The 27,030-nt window shown below is 30.7% G+C and overlaps 1 protein-coding gene across 10 annotated transcripts; it reads left to right on the top strand.

Annotated features, from left to right (window-relative positions):
- Nucleotides 1–1,656: 1,656 nt before the first annotated feature.
- LOC134712819 (basic immunoglobulin-like variable motif-containing protein) lies at nucleotides 1,657–18,869 on the top strand. Of its 10 annotated transcripts, none has more exons than XM_063574734.1 (12): nucleotides 1,657–1,779; nucleotides 2,222–2,252; nucleotides 3,631–3,740; nucleotides 6,141–6,320; nucleotides 6,839–6,974; nucleotides 8,900–9,361; nucleotides 13,019–13,124; nucleotides 13,508–13,603; nucleotides 14,262–14,366; nucleotides 15,064–15,291; nucleotides 16,656–16,739; nucleotides 17,071–18,869. In XM_063574734.1, exons 3-12 carry the CDS (start codon nucleotides 3,681–3,683, stop codon nucleotides 17,576–17,578), a joined length of 1,965 nt encoding a protein of 654 aa, XP_063430804.1. In that variant the 5' UTR covers nucleotides 1,657–1,779; nucleotides 2,222–2,252; nucleotides 3,631–3,680; the 3' UTR covers nucleotides 17,579–18,869. The 10 variants fall into 10 exon arrangements, with proteins under 10 accessions (XP_063430804.1, XP_063430805.1, XP_063430806.1 ...); XM_063574738.1 differs by lacking the exon at nucleotides 1,657–1,779 and having other exon boundaries at nucleotides 2,030–2,252; nucleotides 17,071–17,611; nucleotides 17,679–18,869; XM_063574735.1 differs by lacking the exon at nucleotides 2,222–2,252.
- The last annotated feature ends 8,161 nt before the right edge of the window (nucleotides 18,870–27,030 follow it).

The raw sequence follows: 27,030 nt of genomic DNA on the forward strand, positions 1-27,030 counted from the left end.
TTTAGAAAAAGTTGTTTAAAATATGATGTAACTCTCCTCTTTTTGAGTACAAAATTTTAAGTTTTCAAAGGTTTTGTATATAAGAACTATATAAATCCTTGGTATTTCTATTTTCTTTTCTACATCAGTAAAATGACCCCTTGTCTGAGGGAGGGTTGTTCTCAACCTGATAACAACAAACACAGGTCAAAGTACGGCCTTTAACACAGAGCTTTGATACAGACCAAACAGCAAGCTATAAAGGACCCCAAAATTATTAGCTTACACATTTCGAAAAGGAAAACCCACGATCTAATTTATATAGCCAAACAGGAACGTACCAATGAACAACATCAACAAACGATAACTGCTGAACGACAGGCCCCTGGATCAATCAGGACAGGTGCATAAACATGCAGCGGCTATGGATAGTTTTGTTTCGCCGGCATAATTGCAGTAAGTTGAAGGCAAATACTTCAGAAGTTCTTTGTACTTTATTCTAACAACGAACATATTTTTATAGGGAATTTAAAGTAGGGGGGAAAGAAACCAATTTTGTGTTCTTTTTTCATACCGGTATTTCCGCTTTGGATAAATGTGTTTCATGCTGAAACAAATATTCTCACAGTTATTTACACAGTCTGGTGGGGTGCTTTTATGTTTAAAATCATTATATATATGTTAGACTGTGATTTTAAAACAAATGTTGATATCTTTTTATAATATTTACCAAATAAAACGGTGCGGGAAATGGACAGGATTACATTTCCGGATGCAGCAAGCGGGAATATAAAAAAAATAAAAAAAAATCTGTTTTGAAAAAAATAGGTGCGGGCGGGTCTGTCGAACAAGGAATCAAATTGGTGTGGCCTTAATTATATAATTTCAATTTATTTTTACTTCAAAATCTTAAAATATTGAATTTCAGTACAAAAATAAAAAGATGAAGTATGATTGCCAATGAGAAAGCTATAGTCCAGATATAATTGATAATAGCAACTGAAGGCAATGATGAAAACCCATACAATATAGTCAGGCTCTTAAATTTAAAAATGTGAAATAATACAAACGAGAGAAAAAACCAAACAGCTTGTTTGATGACAACTTTTTTTCTTCCAATTTTTGAAAAGGAAAGTTTTCAGACATGCAAGCATTTCTTAAATAAGTAAACTAAAGTACTGTCTAACCTGCCAAATAAGTTCCCTTTATTATGTGAGGTTACTAGATCTACTTGCCTGGCTGAATTACTAATACCTATTAATTTTCACCAGCATTCACAAGTCATCTTTCTTTTAAGATAATTTCGTCTGGTCTAGAGGGGGGACTTTTCTTACAGGTGTCCTCATTTGACTACTTCTTTTCCCAGTACTTTAAAATATTTTAAAACTGTAGGGTTATAAAACAACACTGGCATATTGGACTGACTGTGACACATAACTCCAGTAGAATAAAATTGCGAAAGGAAATGGGGAATGTGTTAAAACCTCAACAGAAGAAGAATGTTTTCGAAGTGTAATTAAAAAATTAGGTTACTTTTCAACACATATAAAATAAAGGTCTTTATACATGCTTTAATATCTAGTTCTTTCTCATGGTAACTGAATTTTTATTTAAGGGGTCTTATAAGATATAATCAGTAATAAGTTCATATATTTGAAATTTTTTTTTTTTAGGTTTGTGAGTAACACCTCATGTTTCAACTAAATATGATGTTAGAAGTTAAATTCAGTGTGAAAAGAAGAAAAAGAAGCTTCTAGAGATGAATATGAAAAAGACCCATACAAGTATTGATCTACGTAGGTAAAGAAGAAATAGACTATAAATTTGTATTTTCAGTTTAAATCTTTTTTGCATGTATTCCACCTTCAGTGTAAATAGCACATTAAATTATTAAACATGTAAACAATAGTTTTAAAGGATTTCTGAGGGACAGCACATGGATGTTTATAACATAATCAGGTAACATAGAAACTTTGTTTACACCTTATTAAACTATTAGGACATCTTACAGGTATGGAAAATCTGAAAACTTTGTTTACTTATATTTAATACTCTATTAAGTAGCTTTTGTACCTATATCAATATAGGAATATGATTACTGATGTTTATATTGTGGGAAGAAATACTATATAGCGTGTAAATATTGGATAGAATGGATATTTTGTAAGATCTTTAATGTACATTGTATCAAGTAACTTGATAATTTAAATACTTTACTTAGATACTATCATTTCTGTAACAGCTTGCTTGCAGTTTGTTTATCAAATTTTAAGGTCAGTATTTCTGCCTTATTTGCACTTTTTATGTTTCTTTTCACCTGAGCTGTCAGATTTCATACAGAATTTGCATATTTTATGACATGAATATAAATGTTTCTCTAGTAGTAAATGTTTTCAAATTAAATATTTCAGGATTTATTTTTCATTTTCCACTGGGTTTAACACATTGTAATAGCATTGATACTAAACTTGGAATATAAAAGTTAGTAATAATAATCCGTTAAATCACAGATAGTGAGGAAATGATGAATATATATTGGAAGAAAAAAGAGTTTATTTAAAGTTCAGTGTATTTGTATTTGAAATGAAAGTAAGTGAAACAACTGTTTTAATGTTTTTTGCCTTTATATTTATTACTAGTATTTGGCAATTGCAAACTTGAATTTATTTATTAACAAATTTCATCAAATTTTATTAACAATGAAATGTTTACTTTCTTGAATTACTCAGGTATTATTTAAGAACCAGGTAATAATCATAAAATGATGGAGCACATTGAATTTGAAAATGAAAAAGTATTATAAATATGCCAATCATCACATCCTTTAGTTGTTCATAAAACTGTCAACCACACAAACAACTTTGATAGTTTCTTATGGCTGTGGAAGTAGTTGGTTTCTAAGTTAATTTCCCACACTTTTTCAAATATAGAAACAAGTAAATTCTCGATGTAATCTCTTGTAATAATTTCAGAGAGAGAGTTCTAACAGCTGCTTTCAAAGACACATATGTTAAGAAATGATTAACTGTAATAATTTTCATGTATGAATTAATATGCTTCCTATTTAGACACCAGCATGGGAATAATTAACCTTTACAAGTCTATAGTTTTGTACTTAGATCCAAATATTTGCTTTTCACATATTTCTTCTAAGGCAGGGACATTTGAGTGCATTTGGTTTTTTTTTTAAGAAGAAATTTGCTTTAGAAACATTAAGAACTTACTAGTTATATAACTATACACTAATATGATTAATGCTTGATTAACATTTTGCAAATGTGACAACCAAATATACATGTTATCAAGTTAAAAAAACAATAATCAATTGAGACCAAGTATATAAAATTGATCTGATAAATAATTGTCTGCATGCAAATATATATATTTTAAAGATTGTATACTCAGTATATATGTATGTTTTAACCATGATAAATATTTAAAATATAATTTATTTCAGGTTAATGTGTCAGGTATTTGGTATTCTGCCATTTTAATGATAGCATACTGAAAATGCATATTAACAAAATTCAGATGTAAAGTGTATACTTTTTCATCAAATTGATTTTTTGTTATAATGGTCCTATTATTCAATAAAATGATTTATACTCTGAATCAACAAAGTAAATTTGTAATGCCAAAGTTTTTTTGCAGATTTATTCAAAAACAGGCCAATGGAAAATGTGATATGCCTTCAAAAATGAATGAAGAGCAGTAAATCTCTCAACAGACTAAGATACCTGTATGAAAAGTACAGTTGCAAGGTAAACATATATTCTTTGATTCTCTAGTTCCAATGCTAGTAGAATTTTATATTGCACATGTTAAATTTCTCATATTGCGAGTGCTATATATGTTCTACAAGGGACAATATTCCCCAAATATTCATGTAATAACCCTTTTATTGTATAGCAATATAATATTTGAAAGTAAAAATTGGTTTAAACTAAGATTTTTGTCATTGATGACGTCATGAGTTTGAAGATTTATTGCATGCTAACTTTTGGTTACTTTCTGTGGGAAATATTATATTGCTATGCAATATTAGGTAGTTTTACATTACAACATATTTTAGTGCTTGAACACATGACCAGAAATAATAATTTCTTGCTGATCTAGGGTATTTAAGTGCCTTTGAATATATCTAATTTTTTTCCTTAACTGGTCCATAATCAGGCATAAGGTTGATTGCATTGTACATACCCTCTCATTTTATTAAGTAAAGATAAATTGTTTACAAAGGGAAAATGCAAAAAGTAATGCTTATTTTATTCTCTTTATTTACTAGACCCAAAACAATGCATTGGTTAAGATATATATGGTTAAAAAAAATGTATCAATTGTAAAAAAAAAGTATGGTTTAATTGCTGTTCCTTAGAAATTTACATATCAGGAGTAAAATAACTATAGAAAACTCAAGACCTGCATGTGACCTAGGAATGAATTGATGAATTTTTTAAATAGTTTAACAGATTTATTTTTAAATAAAAAACGAATGTTTTTGTGCTCCACTTGTCAGTTGAAAAGTCGTAACATGAATAGAATTAAGAGCCTTTAAACTTTGAATTGAACATAAAAATGTTTACAATCAGATCAACCACCCATGAAGTAAGTTTATGGCCACTTGGTAAGCATGAATTATATGACACCTTCTGTTATAAAAACTTCAACCCTACAGATGTTTACCTTTGTTTACTTTTGTATACAAGTTGTCAAATTTTAATGGGTATTTTAACATAAAAAATAATAACATATTTAAAATCTTTAGTTTAAAATTGTAGAGTATTAAATGACAACATACAATGGTTTGACAATAATTTGACAGTGTACTTGGGGACACTTTAGTATCCTATATATTATCCTCCAACAGAATCAGAAATGACACTTGTAGATCCAGGGTTTTTGGAAAAAGAGAGGCCTGGGTCCTCTAAAGCTACGTTTGGATTGATACTTGTGAAAAGTCTATGCATTAATCCTATATGTAGCTTCATAAAAAAGGGGGACTATAAGCTGCCTCTGAATGATGGTGTAAGAAATAATGTGAAAACTTGCGCTTTTGTATGTTTATGGAGTCATTTTAGATGGGTCACTGAAAATAAGTCTACACTACATCTGACCACATACATATTTTGAGGCAATAAAGCCATGTCTTCAAGGTCTGAAGTTGGGCTGTATATTTCCTGTTAAAGATAATGGTAATTTTGAAATTTGATTTTAATATATTTGTCATAATGACTTATATTGGTAAAGCATAAGTCCTTATAGGTGTGATTTTTAGTAGACCATTTATTTCCCATGCTAAATAGAGGAGTTTCGCTGAATAAAAATAGTTTTGAAAAATCATGCGCCCATATAGGGATTTACAACAAGCCTCCTTTATTGCTACAGTTTTTACAAGAAAATTTGTTCAACCATATCAAAAAATATGTATCCTTCAGAAAAGGTTACTGAAATTGTATCTTTTATATATATATCTCATTTTCTAAAATTTGAAGATAAATGTGATTCAATGGAGCTAAAATGACAAAAAAAAATCTAAGTCTTGGAAAGTGTCCTAAAAATTTAAAGATGCAACAATTATTTTTTTGGAAACATTGGGTTTTTTTTAATTGATAAAAAAAATTACATGTATTTATTGATGAGTAAATGTTTGATCAGAATTAGTAATATCTGAATAAAACCATCTATCACATTCTTCCATACATATAATTCTGTCAACAGATGTCGACTCAGTGTCAGCTTGCTAGAATTAGTCATTTTATGTACATGTTTATAGTAAGAAAAAGAACTTTAAAACTTTCTGGTTTATAATATGGCATGTGGTTTGGAGTGTATTAAGGAGGTTGAAGAGGTAGGCTTTTGGGTAAATTAAGGGGTGGAAGGATTGGGTAGTTTCAGTCAAAAATATTTTATGCAGTTTTTATTAAAAAAATGTATTAAGTTGTGCCCTTTCAGGCAAATAAGATATGGCAATTTTTATTCAGTTTGAGAAAAATGATACATGTATGATTTATTTTAAATTGTACTTCATTCTACAAAAAGTTGTGCTTGTCTACAATGGCAATAGGTCAAGCAAAGAAGAAAATTCCTACCATCAGCTTATTTCAGAGAAAAGATGTTTATGACACATATTTTCATTTTTACTTGTTATATGTTTTGTACAGACTGACATGGGTAATTCCAACTCTACAGAAAGTTTACTGCAGCAGTATGAAGGTAAAATAGAGATCATTGAACCTCTCAATCTGAAGGATTACGAAGACGATGATCATCAGGAGGACACGGATAATGAAGAAGAGGATAGTGACGATGAGTTCTATGATGCAGATGAATTCAATGAAAAGGTAAACCAATCAATAAGGGGGAGGGAGGGAGAGAGGAGGATAGTGATGACGAATTCTATGATGCAGATGAATTTAATGAAAAGGTAAACAATTAATGAGGAGGATAACGATGATGAATTCTATGATGCAGATGAATTCAATGAAAAGGTAAACCAATTAGTATTTAGTAAATATGCCTGTTTCTAAGACAAATATCTTAATATGCATGCCAATAGATATCAATATTTCCAATTTAATAATTTTATAATTATTGAAAGCAAAGGTACACATATAAGGAACTAGTTTTTATGTACACAAAAAAAGAAATACAATTTTAGAAAATACTGTCAGACTGAAACAATATTTATATACAGATAAAATAAATATAAGTGGTATGAGTGCCAATGAGACAACTCTCCATCCACGTCACAACGAATTTATAAAAGCAACTGAACCAAATGCTTGAAGACAAGAACATTGCTTTAAATCATTCCTCCATTAATTCTTATTAACATTTATGTTATTATTATATTATGTAGCGTCCACCTACACTGATTGATGTGTCCATTGTTTCCAAGCTTGTGACTGAAGTGGAAGAACTACTAAACCATGTGACTAGACAGGATTACCAGGCTGCTTTTGATGCAGCCAAAATATTACAGCAAGTCAATATAGGTAAAAAAACTAGTTAATTTAAGTTTTAAATATTAAAGGTATGATAGGGCTTCTTTTCTAAGCTCCTTGAATTTTGAAAAATCCAAAATTATTATAATTATAACAAATAAAACCGACTATATATTTATTAGACATTAGTCTGTTGGACATTACATTAATTATCTTACATATTGGCATAAGGGTCTCAATCTTCTTACCTGTAGTCCTGAACTATAAATACAGACTAAAACTGATATGAATATGAGCAACAACTTTTCACCAAAAAATATGTTTTATAACGATGTTACTGTGTGCAAAATACATAGATTTCCAGTGTTTTTGACTTCTTAGTAACATAACATGTGATCTCTCTGCACTAACATGTCCAGATCATATAAACCTGTTCATTTATCCTAATTTTGAAGGCTTGAATAAATTTACTATCTTTGCAATTTCCCTGATCAAATGATTGCTCTTATCATTCCTCCTCCTTTGGATTGAGAGTTATCTCATTGGCAGTCATACCACATCTTATACCTACTTAATAAGAACTCAACTTATAAAAAATTAAAAACATAATTGAAATCAGAAAATTCTGTAAATAGTTATTTCAGTGTCTATACTTTGAGTAATTGGTAAAATTATGCAAGATTGGAGTGAAAAGCTTTAAATCCAGTTATGGATCTCTGTGTTAGTTATTGTATACTACCTATAAATGTTGGTAAACTTAACCTAATCCTAAACTAATCTTCTTAAAATAAACATGGGTTTAAGAATTCTGTCTATATATTAAAGTCATTACAACATAGCAATGTGACATAAACAGAAGTAGAACAATTATAGAAATTACAGGTAAGTTTGTCCATTATATAATATTGTCCTAGAGGATATTTATAGTACATGTTACAAATATGACTATATTCTTGGAAGCATTTCTTTTATTTGACTCGTAAATATGTTTCTCAAGTTATATAGCTAAACGTGTTATATCCTTTTGACCCACACAATTTGGTCACATTTTTCTTGTGAACTTTTAACTTGAGGTTTCTGAACTTTTTATTAGAAGCTTCATGTGGATCATACTTATGCTACATGACACTTCTCTAATTTTTCTGCTATTTTCACATTTCTTGAAAAAATACTAATAATATCATTTAGCGAAATATCTGTTATTGGCAAACAATTGTTTGAAATTTGATTATGAGGTCAAATTTTCTTGGTTTCTTTTAAAGTTCCTATTGTGAGGTCATGAAAAAAGGCGACGATGTCTGATGACGACAGACGTCACATATAAAGAACACAAAGTTTTGCAAATCTTTAAAAAAGGAATGATTAAAATCATGAGAGAAACAAATTACACTACTAAAACTTGTGTAATGCAATATTATTCCACTCTCAACAATTAATTTTAAAATATTTAAAAAGCTAATTGGATGGCCTCTTCCTTTTAAATTAAACTCTGTTTGGTGAACTGTGTGAATCATTTAGATAGAGTCCCTGAGTGAAGTGGTAGGAACCATGGGAAGTTGAGCCATTTAGATACCAAGCCTTAAGAACTATGTCATGTATCATATAAAAGTAAAACATACTCAAGTTACATTGTAAACAAACTTTATTTTTCTATATTTATCTTATCTATTTATAACTCTTTATTGCTACTTTCACTTTTCATTATTATCTTAACCTTGACAACATCAAATTCAATATACAGTTTTTGAGTACTTCAGTAATTCAATTTCTGTATATTAATTGTCCTGATGACACCTGCCTTGCAGGCGAAATGTGTAGACCATAGTAAATAAAATTGCAGACCATTTGAAGTGTTGTCAATTTGAGTATTATTTGAATATTAAAATTTAACAGTTTCAATTTAAGAAATATCGTTATCACTTATTGCAGTTGTGGAATCTATAATTATATTTAAGAGATTTTTGATATATTTTTAGGATCTGCCTTTACTGGTGATAGAATTAAATCTTTGGAGATAACATCAAAACTGCAAAAAGAGAAATTAAGAAATATCAGACGACAACTTCCTCAACCTAAAGTTAGATACTCAAGTTCTAGTCCTTCCAGGCTCAGTTCAAGTGGAGATGACACTGTATTATCAGGTCATGTGACTAAAATCAACCAACCAAATTTATCAAGTCAAGTGAGACAAAACAAAAGTGATGATACATTGAACAAAGTTGTAAACAAGGGAAATAACTCCACACAAATACAAAAGGATGTGAATAAGTCAAAGAGTGAGAACAACAATAATATTAAACCTATGACATCTTCCTCGTCCAGTCAGGTTGGTGCTGTTCCTGATTTGATAAGAGTGGCACCAGATTTAAATGGAGATACTTTAGTTTGGGACGTTGATGTCTCTGATATAACAGCTAAAAGATCTATGAAGAAGCCAGGTGATTATCTATGAAGGATTATTTAGGATTGCACTTTAAACAATTGAATTGAATAATTTGTTGAAGGTCCTTAACATTTGATATACAGTAGACTCCACCTAATCGGATATCGGTTAAACGAATATATCGCCTATTGTAATATTATGTCAAAACACCGAACTATTCCCTATACATTTCAGTCAAAATACATCGGATAATTGAATATCGGTTATTAGAATATATCGGCTAATTGGATAGGAATATTCATGAAAAATGTGTGAAAACCATGTACAATCGAATATTTTGAAATAATTTCATATTTTTTCTTGACAGGAAATGAAGCCGGAAGTTGCGCCATTACGAAGTTTAAGATCTTTTACAGTCAAATAAAACATGTTTTTTCTTGTTGTCTTGTTTATTCTATGAAACTGATATTATATTTTGCCTAAGATGTGTTTATTATGTGTTTATCCAAATGTGATCGTTATCATTTACTTCACAAACAATGACACGACAGAAATAATAAACTGTGCGTGATGTTCATCAATATTTATTAAATATGAATGATGAAAAGTACCTTTTTCTCAACAATTTATTAAAATAAATATAAAAGTCCCTTGTAAAAATAAGGAATCGTTTGTCAATAGCATATCCCAGGTGAAATAGATTTATGTAACTTGTACACACGTACGCCATTTTCCTAATTTGCATAATATTCAGTTTTTAATTTTGAACCACGACAAATAAGATAGAAAAGCAAAATAATTTTACTCATCTTGATGTCTAATTATATAATCATAAAAGTAGTTGTATTACTTGAAATTGGAAATGTGTTTCATAAATAACCAGATGCTCCGCAGGGCGTAGCTTTATACGACCGCAGAGGTTGAACCCTGAACGGTTGGGGCAAGTATGGATACAACATTCAAGCTGGATTCTGCTCTAAATTTGGATTGTGATTAAATAGTTGACACAGCATAGGTTTCTGACACAGAATGAATGTATTCAAATGAACTTAAAATTTTTGTTTTCTCTTAGAGCAATTCACTATGCTGTTGAATATAAGTCCTCTCAAAAAAATGTTTGAAGAAATTTTCTTTTTATTTATGAAATTTCAAATGAGAAAAATTGAACCCAATTTTTTATTCACATCCCCCTTTCCCTTATTCCAAAACTAATTTCAATTAAAATATTCTAATGGAGTTTGCAACAATTACTACTCATTTAAATACATCATAAAATATTAAGATGTAAAAAAACTGCTTGTTATCACTGAATGGTAAAGATTATTTAAATTTATCAGTTGGTAGTAAAAAGTGAATATACATTGTATATTGTATATAACAAAGATTTTAAGTTGATTCTGGACAAAGAAAGATAACTCCAATTAAAAAAAAATCATGCAGATATTTCTTGCTTACTATACTGGACAAAGAAAGATAACTCTTAATTAAAAAAAAATTTGCTATTTCACAATATTGTAAAATTAGATATTTCTTGCCATTGCACAATACTGTGCAATTGAAAAGACTTGCTATTGCACAATAATTAATATAATAATTTTAGATCCTGATTTGGACCAACTTGAAAACTGGGCCAATAATCAAAAATCTAAGTACATGTTTAGATTCAGCATATCAAAGAGGCCCAAGAATTTAATTTTTGTTAAAATCAAACTTAGTTTAATTTTGGACCCTTTGCACTTTAATTTAGACCAATTTTAAAACTGGACCAAAAAATAAGAATCTACATACACAGTTAGATTTGGCATATCAAAGAACCCCAATTATTCAATTTTTGATGAAATCAAACAATGTTTAATTTTGGACCTCAATTTGGGCCAACTTGAAAACTGGGCCAATAATCAAAAATCTAAGTACATTTTTAGATTCAGCATATCAAAGAACCCCAAGGTTTCAATTTTTGTTAAATTCAAACTAAGTTTAATTTTGGACCCTTTGGACCTTAATGTAGACCAATTTGAAAATGGGACCAAAAATTAAGAATCTACATACACAGTTAGATTTGGCATATTAAAGAACCCCAATTATTCAATTTTGATGAAATCAAACAAAGTTTAATTTTGGACCCTTTGGGCCCCTTTTTCCTTAACTGTTGGGACCAAAACTCCCAAAATCAATACCAACCTTCCTTTTATAGTCATAAACCTTGTGTTTAAATTTCATAGATTTCTATTTACTTATACTAACGCTATGGTGTGAAAACCAAGAAAAATGCTTATTTGGGTCCCTTTTTGGCCCCTAATTCCTAAACTGTTGGGACCAAAACTCCCAAAATCAATACCAACCTTCCTTTTGTGGTCATGAACATTAAGTTTAAATTTCATTGATTTCTATTTACTTTAACTAAAGTTATTGTGCAAAAACCAAGAATAATGCTTATTTGGGCCCTTTTTTGGCCCCTAATTCCTAAACTGTTGAAACCAAAACTCCCAAAATCAATCCCAACCTTTCTTTTGTGGTCATAAACCTTGTGTTAAAAGTTCATAGATTTCTATAAACTTTAACTAAAGTTATAGTGCGAAAACCAAGAAAATGCTTATTTGGGCCCTTTTTGGCCCCTAATTCCTAAAATGTTGGGACCAAAACTCCCAAAATCAATACCAGCCTTCCTTTTATGGTCATAAACCTTGTGTTAAAATTTCATAGATTTCTATTCACTTTTACTAAAGTTAGAGTGCGAAAACTAAAAGTATTCAGACGACGACGCCAACGTGATAGCAATATACGACGAAAATTTTTTCAAAATTTGCGGTCGTATAAAAAACTGTAGAAAATTAGATCCGAGTTCGATCAACTTCTTAAGCTATTAATAGATTTACCTGTGGCCTACTTCCGAGAATTAATAGTTATTTTTAGCTTTTACCTGTTTTAACACTTAACACACAAATGAAACAAATCACGCAAAAACAACAAGTCTCATTATTTAAGAGGTATATATTTTATTCAGATAATCAACACATCATTAAAAATCAACAGACTGACAGATAAACAAAATACATTATAATCAACTGATCGATCTATTACTCAATCAACCGAATTATCCGAACTTGTACCTGTAAAAAAACATTGAGATTAGTTACAAATTTGCATTAATAAAGCAGCTATAATAGCTATTGGTATCTTAGGGTTGTGTCTGTCAAGTTTGAAAAAAAACTTGGAGGAATATACGTTCATCGGCTAATTGAATATATCGGACAATCGGATATTTTTAGCTGACATTTTGGGTATCCGATTGGCCGGAGTCTACTGTATCACCAATACATATTACCGTGATTTTATTTTGATGTAAAAACAATGAAATTATCAATAGTCTGTAAAGCCTCAAGACTCTTTACTGTTAATAAATGATAGTTTCTTGAAAAAACACATATCACATCCTTTATATTTAAGTTACTTAATTGTTTTCTTTAAAACACAACCAAATAATGAATTAATGAAGGTTAGTACTTGTTTGTGCAAGATAAAGTTTCAAGTGGTAGAGATCTAAATTTAAAGGTAGCAAAAACAAAAAGAAAACTTCCAACCATACCATATATTTAATTCTTGAACAGCTCTTAGTTAAAATTTGTTTTAAAAATGTTACAAATTTGGAAAATCTTGTAATACTGAATCACACCAGCAAACTGCCTTAATATATGCAAGTGTTGTTTTACAGTATTGCCTAGTGAGAGAGAAGATGTACTAACAGATTATATTCCTCCTACTGTTACTGCTACATACTCACAAATTGCTGCTAGCAAAGTCATGGACCAAAAAAGATGGTTAGTTTCAAGTTTTAGATTTTTATTTAAAAATAGGAGAAAATATTTTGATAAAAAATAGTCAGCAAATCATGATTTTTTGCAATAATATTTTTAACCAGCATGTACCTGTTGAAAGATTTGTAGATTTCAATTTCCTGTCATGGATAAAGCAAAGTGATAAAGAGTTTGAATAATGTCAGAAAATAATTCTCACTTTCTTAATTTTAAAGTTTACATCGTCTGCATTGCATCATGTAATTACTTATGCTAATTGAAGCTGCCAAATGATGTTATAATGGTAATTTATTTGATATGAATTTTTGTGTTTAGGATTTGAAAGAGCAGAGCACATATATTATGTTATTGTAATTAATTATTTAATATAAACTTTTTTGATTTAGGATTTGTATGAGCAGACCACAGTACAGTAAATCGTGTGGTATTTCGTCTGTTGTTTCGTGTTGGAATTACCTCTTTAGTACTTTAGGACATGGAAGGTTTGTATAAACTTAACAATCAAATGATTTATAATCTTGTCCAAAATACATTGTCTTTTTTCAATTTTCAATATATTAAAATACATTTGAATTTTCAATATTGTAAATAATGTATGTTATTTATTTATGATGTTTTAACCCCTCCATGGATGGCTTCCCTTTCAGCACCTTATCAAGAAAACAACAGTTGTTTGTTATTTTGACTCAGCAATTTGTAAAGTGAATTTTATTTACTGTCCATTTATACTGGAAATTATGTGAAATTGTATCAAGAAATCAATTAAGTAGTACAAAGCAGAGTTAAATATAGGAAGGTGTGTTATGGGTGTCAATGAGACAACTCTCTATCCAAGTAACAATTTAAATAGTAAACCATTAAAGGTCAAGGAACAGCCTTCAAATCAGAGACTTGGCTCACACCGAACAGCAAGCTATGAAGGGCCCCCGAAATCACTAGTGTAAAACAATCAAAACGAGAAAAACCAACGGTCGTCTAATCTACCTAAAAATGAGAAACAAGAACATTTTTTAATGCATATTTAAATTTACCAGTAACTTTAAAAAGAAACTAAATGATATTTGTAAATGTCAGAAGAATATAACTTTGGTCACCAATTTAGAAATGCCATACAAACTCATTATACATTTTGTTTTACAGCCTTTCACCAATAACTCAAGAAGAAGCTTTATTATTTTTGGGATTTAAACCTCCATTTGGTGAAATAAGATTTGGACCATTTACTGGTAACATTACTCTTATGAGGTATTTATATGTTAGTTAAACTAGAATTTAAAACTAGAATTTAACAAATTAATATGAAAACAGTTGGTACTTACCTAGAATATGAGATAACTGTCTAAAAAATACAAAAAAAAACCCAATGCATAATATTTTTTTTTAAATACATTATCCAACCAATGGCAAATTTTCAGAAGGTTATTTTAAATGCTTCTTAGTTGAGAATTTTTCTTTTGATATTATTAAATTTTGAACTGTCCTCAAGTGAACAAAAATAACGAGAGATTTTTTGAATACATGAAAAGGGGAGATAATAAATGAAAAATTGATAAATCTTTCATTATGCAGTATATAGTGATGCACAGGTTTATCTGTCTATGTGTTCCTTAGTCACAAATGTGTTATTTTGATGAGAAGAACTGCATGACCAAATCCTTTGAAACTTTATCATAAGATTTTAGACTACAGAAAACAGATTAAGTTGAATTTTGATAGTTTTCCGTTTCCAAATGATAATGATAATGTCATAACATACTCTTTCGAAAGTTGAACACAATGTCATGGAACATAAAATGCAGGTCAAGTAAATTTTGTAGGATTTGATTTTATGGTTCAAGAGTGGTGTCCCTTGATTATCTAAACTATTTCTTCTAACAGTTATATTCAGCCCAGTCCATTACATATGCTTCTCAACTATATTGCTATCTTACATTCATTACAGATGGTTTAGACAGCTGAATGACCACTACAAAGTGAAAGGGAGGTGTTTTAACTTGTACAAACCACAGGGTAAAAATAAAACCAGTGGATTAACATCAGATGAAGCTCTAGTCATATTAAAGAAAGGTCTGGAGGATCCTAATATAGCCTTTATATACCACTGCCAAAATCATTACTTCTGTCCTATTGGTTACGAAGATACTCCATGTAAAGCTGAGCAGGCCTACAGGTAAACATATCTAAATCACCTTTATATACCACTGCCAAAATCATTACTTCTGTCCTATTGGTTACGAAGATACTCCATGTAAAGCTGAGCAGGCTTACAGGTAAACATATCTAAATCACCTTTATATACCACTGCCAAAATCATTACTTCTATCCTATTGGTTATGAAGATACTCCATGTAAAGCTGAGCAAGCCTACAGGTAAACATATCTAAATCACCTTTATATACCACTGCCAAAATCATTACTTCTGTCCTCTTGGTTATGAAGATACTCCATGTAAAGCTGAGCAGGCCTACAGGTAAACATATCTAAATCACCTTTATATACCACTGCCAAAATCATTACTTCTATCCTATTGGTTATGAAGATACTCCATGTAAAGCTGAGCAAGCCTACAGGTAAACATATCTAAATCACCTTTATATACCACTGCCAAAATCATTACTTCTATCCTATTGGTTATGAAGATACTCCATGTAAAGCTGAGCAAGCCTACAGGTAAACATATCTAAATCACCTTTATATACCATTGCCAAAATCATTACTTCTGTCCTATTGGTTATGAAGATACTCCATGTAAAGCTGAGCAGGCCTACAGGTAAAATATCTAAATCACCTTTATATACCACTGCCAAAATCATTACTTCTATCCTATTGGTTATGAAGATACTCCATGTAAAGCTGAGCAGGCCTACAGGTAAACATATCTAAATCACCTTTTTATACCACTGCCAAAATCATTACTTCTGTCCTATTGGTTATGAAGATACTCCATGTAAAGCTGAGCAGGCCTACAGGTAAAATATCTAAATCACCTTTATATACCACTGCCAAAATCATTACTTCTGTCCTATTGGTTATGAAGATACTCCATGTAAAGCTGAGCAAGCCTACAGGTAAACATATCTAAATCACCTTTATATACCATTGCTGGTAATTTAAGTAGATGCAATGTGACATAAAAAATATGTGGAATGAGTGCCAATGAGACAACTATCACCCATAAAGCAACTATCAACAATGAGCAAAACCCATACTGTATGTAAGCAATAAAAGATCCTAAGATGAAAAAAAAAATATGACCAATAGCAACCAATATAACTTCTAAATTACTGACTCCTGACTTGAGACAGACACTGAAAGAATGCGATGGGGTTAAACATGTTTTTGAGCAATCCTCCTGTAACAAGGGACAGTGGTTACAACACAATTTTAAAACTAGCTGTATACATCAGTTGTGAAGGGCTTGAATCATCATCTCAAACAACAACAAACAAAAATATTAAACACAAATTAACCAGTTAATAAAAGCTAGTTAAAAGCCAATTACATATTCCATATTAATTATTGTTTTGTTTTCAGTGGTGAACTATCTGAGGAAGATTATAACACATGGCTATTAATAGGAGATCCTAGCAGACGACACCCATGTATACATTGTAAACGGTCAGTACTTACAACAATATAATGAATTAAATTTTAGGTCCATCAATTATCAGTTCAAGATATTAGACTAATGTGGTTTTGAGATGAAAATTTAAAGAATACAATTGTACCAAAAACATACTGTTTTCATGGAATACTATAGAAAATGCATTTTCATTTCCTTTAAAGCTATTTAGTTAATCTAATAAAACTTTCCGGAGAAAATATAAAGAAAATTGATTAGATTTTTAATGGGTATGTGATTGTTAAAAAATGTTTCATCTAATTAGATGTTGGGACCCTTAAACATGAAAGTAGAAAACTGCAATCTTTTGATTTTATTCTTTTTCAGATGGGAAGATATATCAGTTGATTTGAATTGCACTAATCCAGATTATGTTGACATACGTCGGCTGGAAAAAGGACTACAAAAACGTAATACTAAAAAAGTTGGAGGAAACTTGCATTGTATAATGGCATTTCAGAAATGTCAAACACCTCAGACTCAGACTCATGCATCACGCAGAACTCAAATTCCTGTTTTAGGTGGTGCTGTAAAAAGATCCTCTTCAGGAGGAAGACCAAATACAAGCCCTGCACGAAGTTCCAGTCCACCACAACTAGCTGGAGGTTCACCCATCAGTCCCGCTAGTCCTAGTTCTTCTCGTTTCGGTTTTGTTCAGAAGGATATCAAAAGTGCATCAGAATCTGCATTTAACTTTCAAAACAAAGACCAAGGTCATTTAAAAAAGAATCCTAATGACTTAGATTATGAAAAACTGATAGCAAGCCAAATGAACAATGAAGATGAAGATGAAGTGTGTGAGGATGATACTGAATCTGTTATGAGTAACGACTGAATCTGTTATGAGTAACGACTGAATCTGTTATGAGTAACAACTGAATCTGTTATGAGTAACCACTGAATCTGTTATGAGTAACCACTGAATCTGTTATGAGTAACGATTGAATCTGTTATGAGTAACAACTGAGGCTATAAGTAATAACTGATATTATTTTTATATGTTGTGTTATACCATTAAAAAGTATTTATTACTGCTACAAAAATATCACACGAAAAAAAGATTTTTATATTGATATCGAAAATTTAGGCAGATACAAACCAAATAGCCTGTTTAAGGATGAGAAATGTGCCATATTTTTCTTGGATATTTTAAAAGTTTCCACCACATTCTGGTGTTGTTTTTGACTGCAAAGAACATATTTTTTGTTCACACATACCAACATTTAATTGTTTAATCATATCAGATTGCGGAAACATGTTTTTTTTATTTTGCCAGATATATATTAATGTTATGATTTTTTGTGAAGTAATTTATTATTTTTTTCATACAAGATGGTATATAATGACTGGGTTATTTGCCCTTGCATAAATTGATATGTTGTGGTTGTAAGCATGATGTGTGTGTTCATTGTGTATTCATACCATATGGTATTGTCTTTGGCTGAAGTTTGAAGTGGAATCCCATTTATGGATCTGCCCTAATATATAATAATTATGCATGTAATATAAGATCTATAGAGGGGGGTTGGAGGGGTCCTGATCCCGAAATCCCAGGCTTTAAAACATGACATTGCGAGGTCCCGAATTTAAAAAAAGAATTCCAGTCATCTTGAAATTTGATAAAAGAAATCACAGATCCCAAACGGGTTAATCCTGAAATCCTGAGCTTAAAAACGCCTGATTCCCACTTTTTGAAAAGGTCCTGCCCCCCCCTCTTTTTATCAAATTCTTACCATTTAAAGAATATATTTGTTTTTCTTTAGTTTGAAATTGTCTTTGTTTGAAATACAACACAAAATAACAAATGAAGATGTGAAAATTGACCAGGTCAATATTTTTCACAATTAAAAAGATTTTTTTGTCTAAAATTTTAGTTCTAGGAATGCCATAGAATATTGAATTATCACAGTAATTAATGTGATGACTTTCTGTTCATGCTGTATGTACAACAAAAGTTAAGAGGATGAATTTGTATATGTTGACTAAATATAAAGATACTTGTTTTTTCATTTATTTTAAATGCAAATGATATTACCATTTAAATTTATTTTATATTATTATGCCACATTGAATATCTAATTATACTTTATACATATCAAATACTAATAAATTATTATTATTTATGAGTTAGTCTTTCATTGAATTGCAGTTTGTGTTTACATGTATGTCAATGTCAATAGGTTAGTAAAGGCACTCTTTATCTGATATTTTTAAAAAAGTGAATCACCAGAAAACTGTTTAATCACAGACACTTGTCTCAGAAAAAAAAATCCTGTATATTAAGGTATATATAAAAAAAGATTTATAGTTCACTGTCACAAGGTTCTGCTTCAATCAACTGCCAAATCATTGTTTTTGTATACTTCCCTGAACATATCACCTGACAAAGCATTGTTTGTGTATACTTCCCTGAACATATCACCTGACAAAGCAATGTTTGGGTATACTTCCCTGAACATATCACCTGACAAAGCATTGTTTGTGTATACTTCCCTGAACATATCACATTACAAAGCATTGTTTGGGTATACTTCCCTGAACATATCACATTACAAAGCATTGTTTGGGTATACTTCCCTGAACATATCACATTACAAAGCATTGTTTGGGTATACCTCCCTGAACATATCACATTACAAAGCATTGTTTAGGTATACTTCCCTGAACACTATGTTTAGTCACTAGCCAGGGTTCTGCAATGCATGAATAGTCTCTGGTGCCCCAGGAAGATGATTAACATGATGAACTTGAATATATTACCAACCAAACCATTATATCAAACAACTTTGTGTAGATTTAGTGCTAAAAACCACCATACGCTTTACATTTATCAATAAGAAGGTTTAATGTCCTACTTTCTAAAATGGCTTTAAATTGCCATTAATTGCAATTAATTGATAGTCATAAAAACTCTGTTAACAATAGGTCTTAATTATTGGTAACTTTAAACATACTCAACATTTTCATCCATAGGTGTGAGACTTAAGGGGGCTTGCAGGTCTAAATCAATTTTTTTATTTAATATAGGATTTCACTGTAGTTTTCTATAAATGAACTTTATCTTATACTTAATAGAAAAATGAAATAAAAAAATGGGTTCACCGTTCATTTACACTCAAAATCTGCCATCGAAAGAAGGATACATTTTTGTTAATGTCCTTTTTTTCTGTTGAACTAATAGGAGAAATAGAGGTAATATCAAAATAAAAAAAGGACTAAAATACAGAAATCGCTTAAAGGAGTAGGGGCAATAAGGCCTAGTTTTGGCCCAAGAAAATAAAATTTTTGATAACCATTTCAAATTGGCACATAATGTTTAGAAATGCATAGGGTCAAGAAATATAAATGAAAAACAGAAAGATTTTTATCTGATGACGTCACAATTACGTCATAATATGTACTGTTTTCACAAAAACGATGAAAAATACAGAATTTATGCAGTTTTCTATCTTTATTTCTGTCGAGGAAACATCCTGCGCAGCCGAGAAACAACAAAATACTTTAACAGAAGCTTTATTATAACTGTTGGCATAATCTCACCAAATAAAAAGATGTTTCTTGGGTGCGCACTTACTATTTCAATCTAAAATATACTTAAAATTTGATGAAAAATCAAGGAAAATCACGAAATTTAACAAAATATGCAAATTAGGGCATGATTGTTGCCATGGTAACTTGTTCGATGTCAAATTTGTTTTGTTTTTCTTAGTACCTTATACCTTAGTCAAGTTTTCAGTAATTTAAAAATATGTATGATAACTTAAAATTGCAGTAATTTTTGGGCCAAATGAGGGCCTTATTGCCCTTACTCCTTTTACAATCATTTAGTTTATGTACAGCTTATTTGAAAACAACATTAAAAAATATAGGTCACCGATGAGTTAAATAGGATATTTCTATTGTTAATAATGCCAAAAAATGGCATTTTAGCATTAAAGGGAGATAATTTGGTGCTTTTTCAATGATATCAACATTTTAAAAGTCACCTTGGGCCAACACAAATTGATTTTTTGGAAAGATTTTTGTACCATATCATAAAGAATCTACTACTAAACGGTAATAAATAAAATTTGTAATGAAAAATAAATGTTTAAATTTTTCAGAAAATTTTATACCCGCGAGCCTCCTTAAATAAAATTGATAAGTCTAGTTTGATAGTTTGATATTTTACATTTATTTATTCATGCATAAGTTGTCCCACTTTGTTAGGAATCCCTCCTCATCAGAGGCGAATAAAGGGAGGGGGAGGAAGGGACATCAATTGAAGTGGCCCTTCCTTAATTTGGCAATGGTGAATTAAAATAAATTTAAAGGGAATTACATGCCCTTTCTAAATTGGTAAAGTATGCATGCAGTGGTGTTTTTAGATAAATTCAAAGGCCCTATCTAAATTGGTAAAGTTTGCAATGGTGAATTGGCCCTACCTAAATTGGTAAAATTGGCTTTGGTGTATTTAGATAAATTCAAAGGCTCTACCTAAATTGGTAAAGTTTGCAATGGTGAATTGGCCCTCCCTAAATTGGTAAAATTGGCTTTGGTGTATTTAGATAAATTCAAAGGCTCTACCTAAATTGATAAATTTTGCAATGGTGAATTCAATGAATTCAAAGAGGAGTTGACCCTACCTAAATTGGTTAAGTTTCAATGGTAAATTAAAAATAGATTAACGTTAGTTTTCTCGTTTTAATTGTTTTACATTGTCATATCAGGGCCTTTTATAGCTGACTATGCAGTATGGGCTTTGCTCATTGTTGAAGGCTGTACTCTTATGGACAGTTGTCTTATTGGCAATCATACCACATCTTCTTTCTTATATAAAAGGGAATTGTCCTAACTAAATTGGTCAAGTTTGCAATGGTGTATTTAAATGAATTAAAGAGGAATTGGCCCTACCTAAATTGGTAATGGTGTATTTAAATAGATTAAAAAGGAACTGACCTAACCAAATTGGTAAACTTTACAATGGTGTATTTAGATAAATTAAAAAGGGAACTGGCCCTACCTAAATAGGTAAAGTTGGACATGGAGTATTTAAATAGATTAAAAGGGAACTGACCTAACCAAATTGGTAAACTTTACAATGGTGTATTTAAATAAATTAAAGGGGAATTGACCATACCTTAATTGGTAAAGTTGGCAATGGTAAAATTAAATAGATTAAAGGGGAACTGGCCCTATTTAAATTGGTAAAGTTGGCAATGGTGTATTTAAATAGATTAAAAGGGAATTGACCCTGATCTAAATTGGTAAAGTTGGCAATAGTGTATTTGAATAGATTAAAAGGGAACTGTCTAAACCAAATTGGTAAAGTTGGCAATGGTGAATTTAAATAAATACTGTAAATTCAGAAATTATTGCATGCATTTATTATTGCGATTTTGTCATTTTAGACTTAAATGCGATTTTAATTTTTACGATTTTGAGAAAAATCCTGATAAATTCATATCAAAATGTGAGTTCAAATTATTGCATTTACAACTCAGTCGCATTTGTTGCAATAATAAAAACCTCGCATTAATTTCTGAATTTACAGTAATTCATTCAAAGTGTATTGGCCATACCCCTAAACTGCTTAGATTTGCAATATGGTGGGTTTAGATAATTCAAAATTCAACTCTTCCCTGTTGCAGTGGGTCTGATCTTTATTGTATTGATTAATTATTTGTTTTTGTTCTTAATATGCATGATAATATGCAGTATGGCCTTTGCTCGTTGTTGAAGGCCGTACAGTGACCTATAGTTGTTAATTTCTGTGTCATTTTGGTCTCTTATGGACAGTTGTCTCATTGGCAATCATACCACATCTTCTTTTTTATATGAAATGCTTGCCACTGAATGTTAATCAAACTACAACCTATCAATCTCTAAATGGTGTATATGTGGTAACAAGTCATTTTTGAAATTTTTATTTTTGTATAAAAAATTTATATAATTTATTAAATACCATGTATACATGATGAGTTTGACATTTTTAATTCTTAGTATTCATTGAGTAGTTTTAAGTCATGCGTCAGTGGTTTAATATATTTATTGTAAGACTTTGTTATGGCTCAGTGAATTTTGATATAGTGGTTATACATGCAACTCTCTAGGTTTTATTAGATTGTGTTATGAAAACTCTGTTCTGCGTGATAATTGGTTAAATAAGTCATATGTCTATTTTGGAGGGAAATTCTATTGTTTGGTTAGAATAGGATATATTTTGAACTGAATAGTGTTATACTGTTTGTATTCATATTTGGTGGACAGCTTAATTTAATAAAACATAAGGTAAGTTTTCTCAACTTATTGATAGGGATCTCTAGAAACATGCAAATGTGGAAGAGTGGTATAAATAGTATATACATACAGCAGCTATTGCCTACATTTGAAATACTTTTATTGCTATATATTTGGACACTAATTCCTATCGTTTAGTTACCTAATTTAATTGAAGTCTTAAATATTTGCACACATTTCCTATAGTTGTGTTAAAGTAGTGTCATGCTAGAATTAGAAGTTGTAGACTGTACAGATATTTTATATATGTATTTGTACATGCAGCAACAAAAGGTCCAAAAGAATGTTTTTGAATTATACTGAAGGATTATGTACCCTTGTGTTGATTCAATACTAAACATACACAAATTTTATAGAAAATACACAGCTTTTATCCTTATACTTTAATATTTGGCAATTTGATGACTGATAGATATAGGATTATTGCATGCAGTAGTAGCATTGATTTCCTAAAAACAAGTTTATCAATGTAGTTATAAAAATATGGACCAAATCAAGAATACCATTTAGGGTGCGCTCGACTTTTGTGACTCAGCACAAGATATTTTGGAATTTACATGTTGGTTAGAACTTTTTGTCAAAAATGAACACTAGCAGATCATAGAAAAGCAAGTGTTTTAAAGAGGTGGGGCAATAAGGTCCTTATTTGGCCCAAAAATTACTGCAAAGGTTTTTCTCGCTTCTAGAATTTTATAAAGATTAGACCATCAGTTTCCTGTTTGAATTGTTTTACACTTTAAATTTTGTAACCTCTTTATAGCTTACTGTTCGATGTGACACAAGGCTCTGTGTTGAAGACCATACTTTGACCTTTAATGGTTTACTTTGACACACAAAGCTCTGTGTTGAACAGGTTGGGGACAACCCACCAAATGGGGAACTGTTCCCCAAATGAGTAACAAGCCCTCATTTGAGTAATCATTTTGTAGTGCTAAAATACATTTTTTTCTTAACCGAGTCTTATTTCTTAAAATGGCACATATTCATGAAAAATGCAGCAACTTTTCCAAAAGATGGTTATCAGTATCTTGATTTACTGAGAAGATACAAGCCTATGAAAAATCAGAAAATTTGACTATTTTCTAGGCTTCTAACTTTTTTAAAACCCTTAATAAAAATATAGTTCTTTGGAAGAAGTTGTTCCATCTTCTATAAATTTGTGCCATTTTACCTTAAAAGACACATTTTTAGAAAATTTAGTTTTAGCACTAGGAAACGATTACTCAAATGAGGGATTGTCACATATTTGGGGAATAGTTCCCCATTTGGCGGGTTATCCCTAACCTGTTGAAGACCATACTTTGACCTATAATGGTTTACTTTTATAAATTGTAAATTTGATGGAGAGTTGTTTCATTAGCACTCATACCACAACTTCTTATTTACATCTAACAAAAACAGAGTGGTCATGGCAGGGAACTTGTACATCGCAACAACAAAAAGTGCTCCCTTTGAACACTGTTGTATTGTTTATGTACATTGTGTATTTATGTTTAGTAATTTGTGTACTTTCAGGGTTTTTATTCACAAACATCTGTAAAATAGATGAATTAATTTATTCCATCCATGAACCCTGTTATACAAAGTACCATTAGACTGGAACCATACATTACAACAGTAAACAGACATCATCCTGGTAATTATAGACCAATTTCACTTACTGTAGATTTAATAATATTCGTTGGATACCAATTTTTGTGGGTTCAGGTTAACCATGAATTTAAATGTTCCAACGAATTGTAAATTTTCTGTTGCCTTGTATGTAGACTTTGTCAAAACCATGAAATTGATTATCTACGAAAGTGTCAGTTTTCCTCATTCAACGAAAATTGGTACCCACCAAAATAAACAAATCCTAAGTCCATGCATCTCATATAAATTGCTTGACCTTACGTATTTCTAGCTTGTATCTAGTAACGTGATGAAACATCTTGACTATATAAGACACCACAAATGTAGATGATTTTGTATGAATAGTCAAAATAATGGTTTCAGAAGCTGAATATGATAGATAAAAACTTATAAAAGTAAAATTAAGAGATTATTGTGAATAATGCCACTGGTGTTGTCAGTTTCACTTTCACTGTTCATCAGTTATGGTTCTTGTGATATTGAAAAATGCCAGGACCCAGATCTATATAATAATAATAATAAAAAATCCACAAAATTTTGTTGATAATATCATACTGTTCCCAGATAATATAGATAATCACTGAAGCATGTATGGAGCAGGCCGGGCCCCCTTTTAGGCAATTTGTGGGTTGACCATTGGTTTTGGCTCACGAATAAAAAAAATGTTCTAGTCTGATGATTTTGTTCAGAGTTATGGTCCTTTAACTTAGAAAATTCACTAAAATAATCAGTTTTCCAACCTTTTTTTTTGTCATTCTTGAAGATTTTGATTTGATAATTAGTACATGTATATAGTTTCATCATGACATTTAATTACAGATCAAGATGTTTTTTTCCAGTCTGATAATTTTGTGCAGAGTTATGGTTTTTGGACATAGAAAAATCATTTAAATAATCAGTTTTCAACAGCTTCTTTTGTCATGCTTGAAGATATTGACTTGATATTTTTACGTAGTTTATTGTCGACCCTGTGACTTATTTCGTAGAAAGCTCAACATAGGGATAGTTATCTGGCAGCGGAGGCTACTACAGCCGTGGCGTTACAGCTAACTTCTTAAAAGCTTTTATATTTTAGAAGGTTATGACCGGGAAGACCTGGATGCTTCTTACTTTGTATATAGATGCCTCATGTTACAAAGTTTTCCTCGTCATATTTCCATTGACCTTGACCTCATTTTTATGGTTTAGTGACAACTTAAAAAGAAAGTTAAGATTTTTTGTACTGTTAAATTTTCTCTTATTATGAGAAATAGGTTAACTGTATTTGGTATGTGCCTACCTTACAGTTTTCTCTTGACCTCACCCTCATTTCATGGAACAGTGAACAAGGTTAAGTTTTGGTGATCAAGTCCATATCACAGATACTGTAAGCAAAAGGTCTAGTATATTCTGTGTATTGAAGGACTGTAAGGTGTACATGTCCAACTGGCAGTTGTCATCTGACCTTGATTTCATTTTCATGGTTCAGTGGTTATAGTTAAGTTTTTTTTGTGTTTTGATCTGTTTTTCTTATACGGTATGCAGTAGGTCTACTATATGTGGTGTATGCAATGATTGAAAAGTGTACATGTCTAGCTTGCAGGTGTCATTTGACCTTGACCTCATTTTCACAATTCATTGCTTAGTGTTAAGTTTTTGTGTTTTGGTCTGTTTTTCTTAACCTATATGCAATAGCTATAGATCAACTTTATTTGTTGTATGGAGGAATTGTTAGCTGTACAAGCCTACCTGGCCTCATTTTCATGGTTCATTGGTCAATGTTTAGTTTTCTTGGTTAAGTTTATGTGACAGTTGGGATAAAGCTTAATATTTAGGACTATCAACATAATATCAATGATAAGTATAGAAGGCAAGACATTTCAGCGTGTGCACTCTTGTTGTGTTTTGGTCTGGTTTTTTTAAACTATAAGTAAGAGATCAACTATATTTGTTGTATTGAAGAATTGTTAGCTGTACATACCTGCCTGGCATGGTTCATCTGACCTTGACCTCATTTTCATGGTTCATTGCTTAATGTTTAGTTTTATTGGTTACTGTTAAGTTTTGTGACAGTTGTAATAAAGCTCTGTATTTGGGACTATCAACATAATATCAATGATTAGTAAAGAATGCGAGATATTTCAGCGTGTGCACTCTTGTCTTGGGTAAATTGGTTAAGTCTATTTCTTAGAAACTATGAGCAATATGTCTATTTTTACTATATTGAATGATTTTAAGGTGTACATGTATTTCTTGTTTGGTTTATATGACCTTGACCTCGTTTTTTTGGATCATGTTAAGAGCAGAAAAGCTTTATATTTATAATTATCCAAATAACATCAATAATTAGCATGGAAGGAGAGACATTTCAGTATGTGCACTCTTGTAGATCAAGTT

This window comes from Mytilus trossulus, chromosome 3 (assembly GCF_036588685.1).
Source record: "Mytilus trossulus isolate FHL-02 chromosome 3, PNRI_Mtr1.1.1.hap1, whole genome shotgun sequence".
NCBI classification, from domain to species: Eukaryota; Metazoa; Mollusca; class Bivalvia; order Mytilida; family Mytilidae; genus Mytilus; species Mytilus trossulus.

Bases quoted from the DNA above. Each gene is read 5' to 3' on its own strand.
- LOC134712819 (XM_063574734.1), top strand. From the start codon at position 3,681: ATGAAGAGCAGTAAATCTCTCAACAGACTAAGATACCTGTATGAAAAG. The intron at 6,975-8,899 runs GTAAAAAAACTA...ATATATTTTTAG, and splicing joins ATTACAGCAAGTCAATATAG to GATCTGCCTTTACTGGTGAT. The intron at 15,292-16,655 runs GTAAACATATCT...TTTTGTTTTCAG, and splicing joins AAAGCTGAGCAGGCCTACAG to TGGTGAACTATCTGAGGAAG.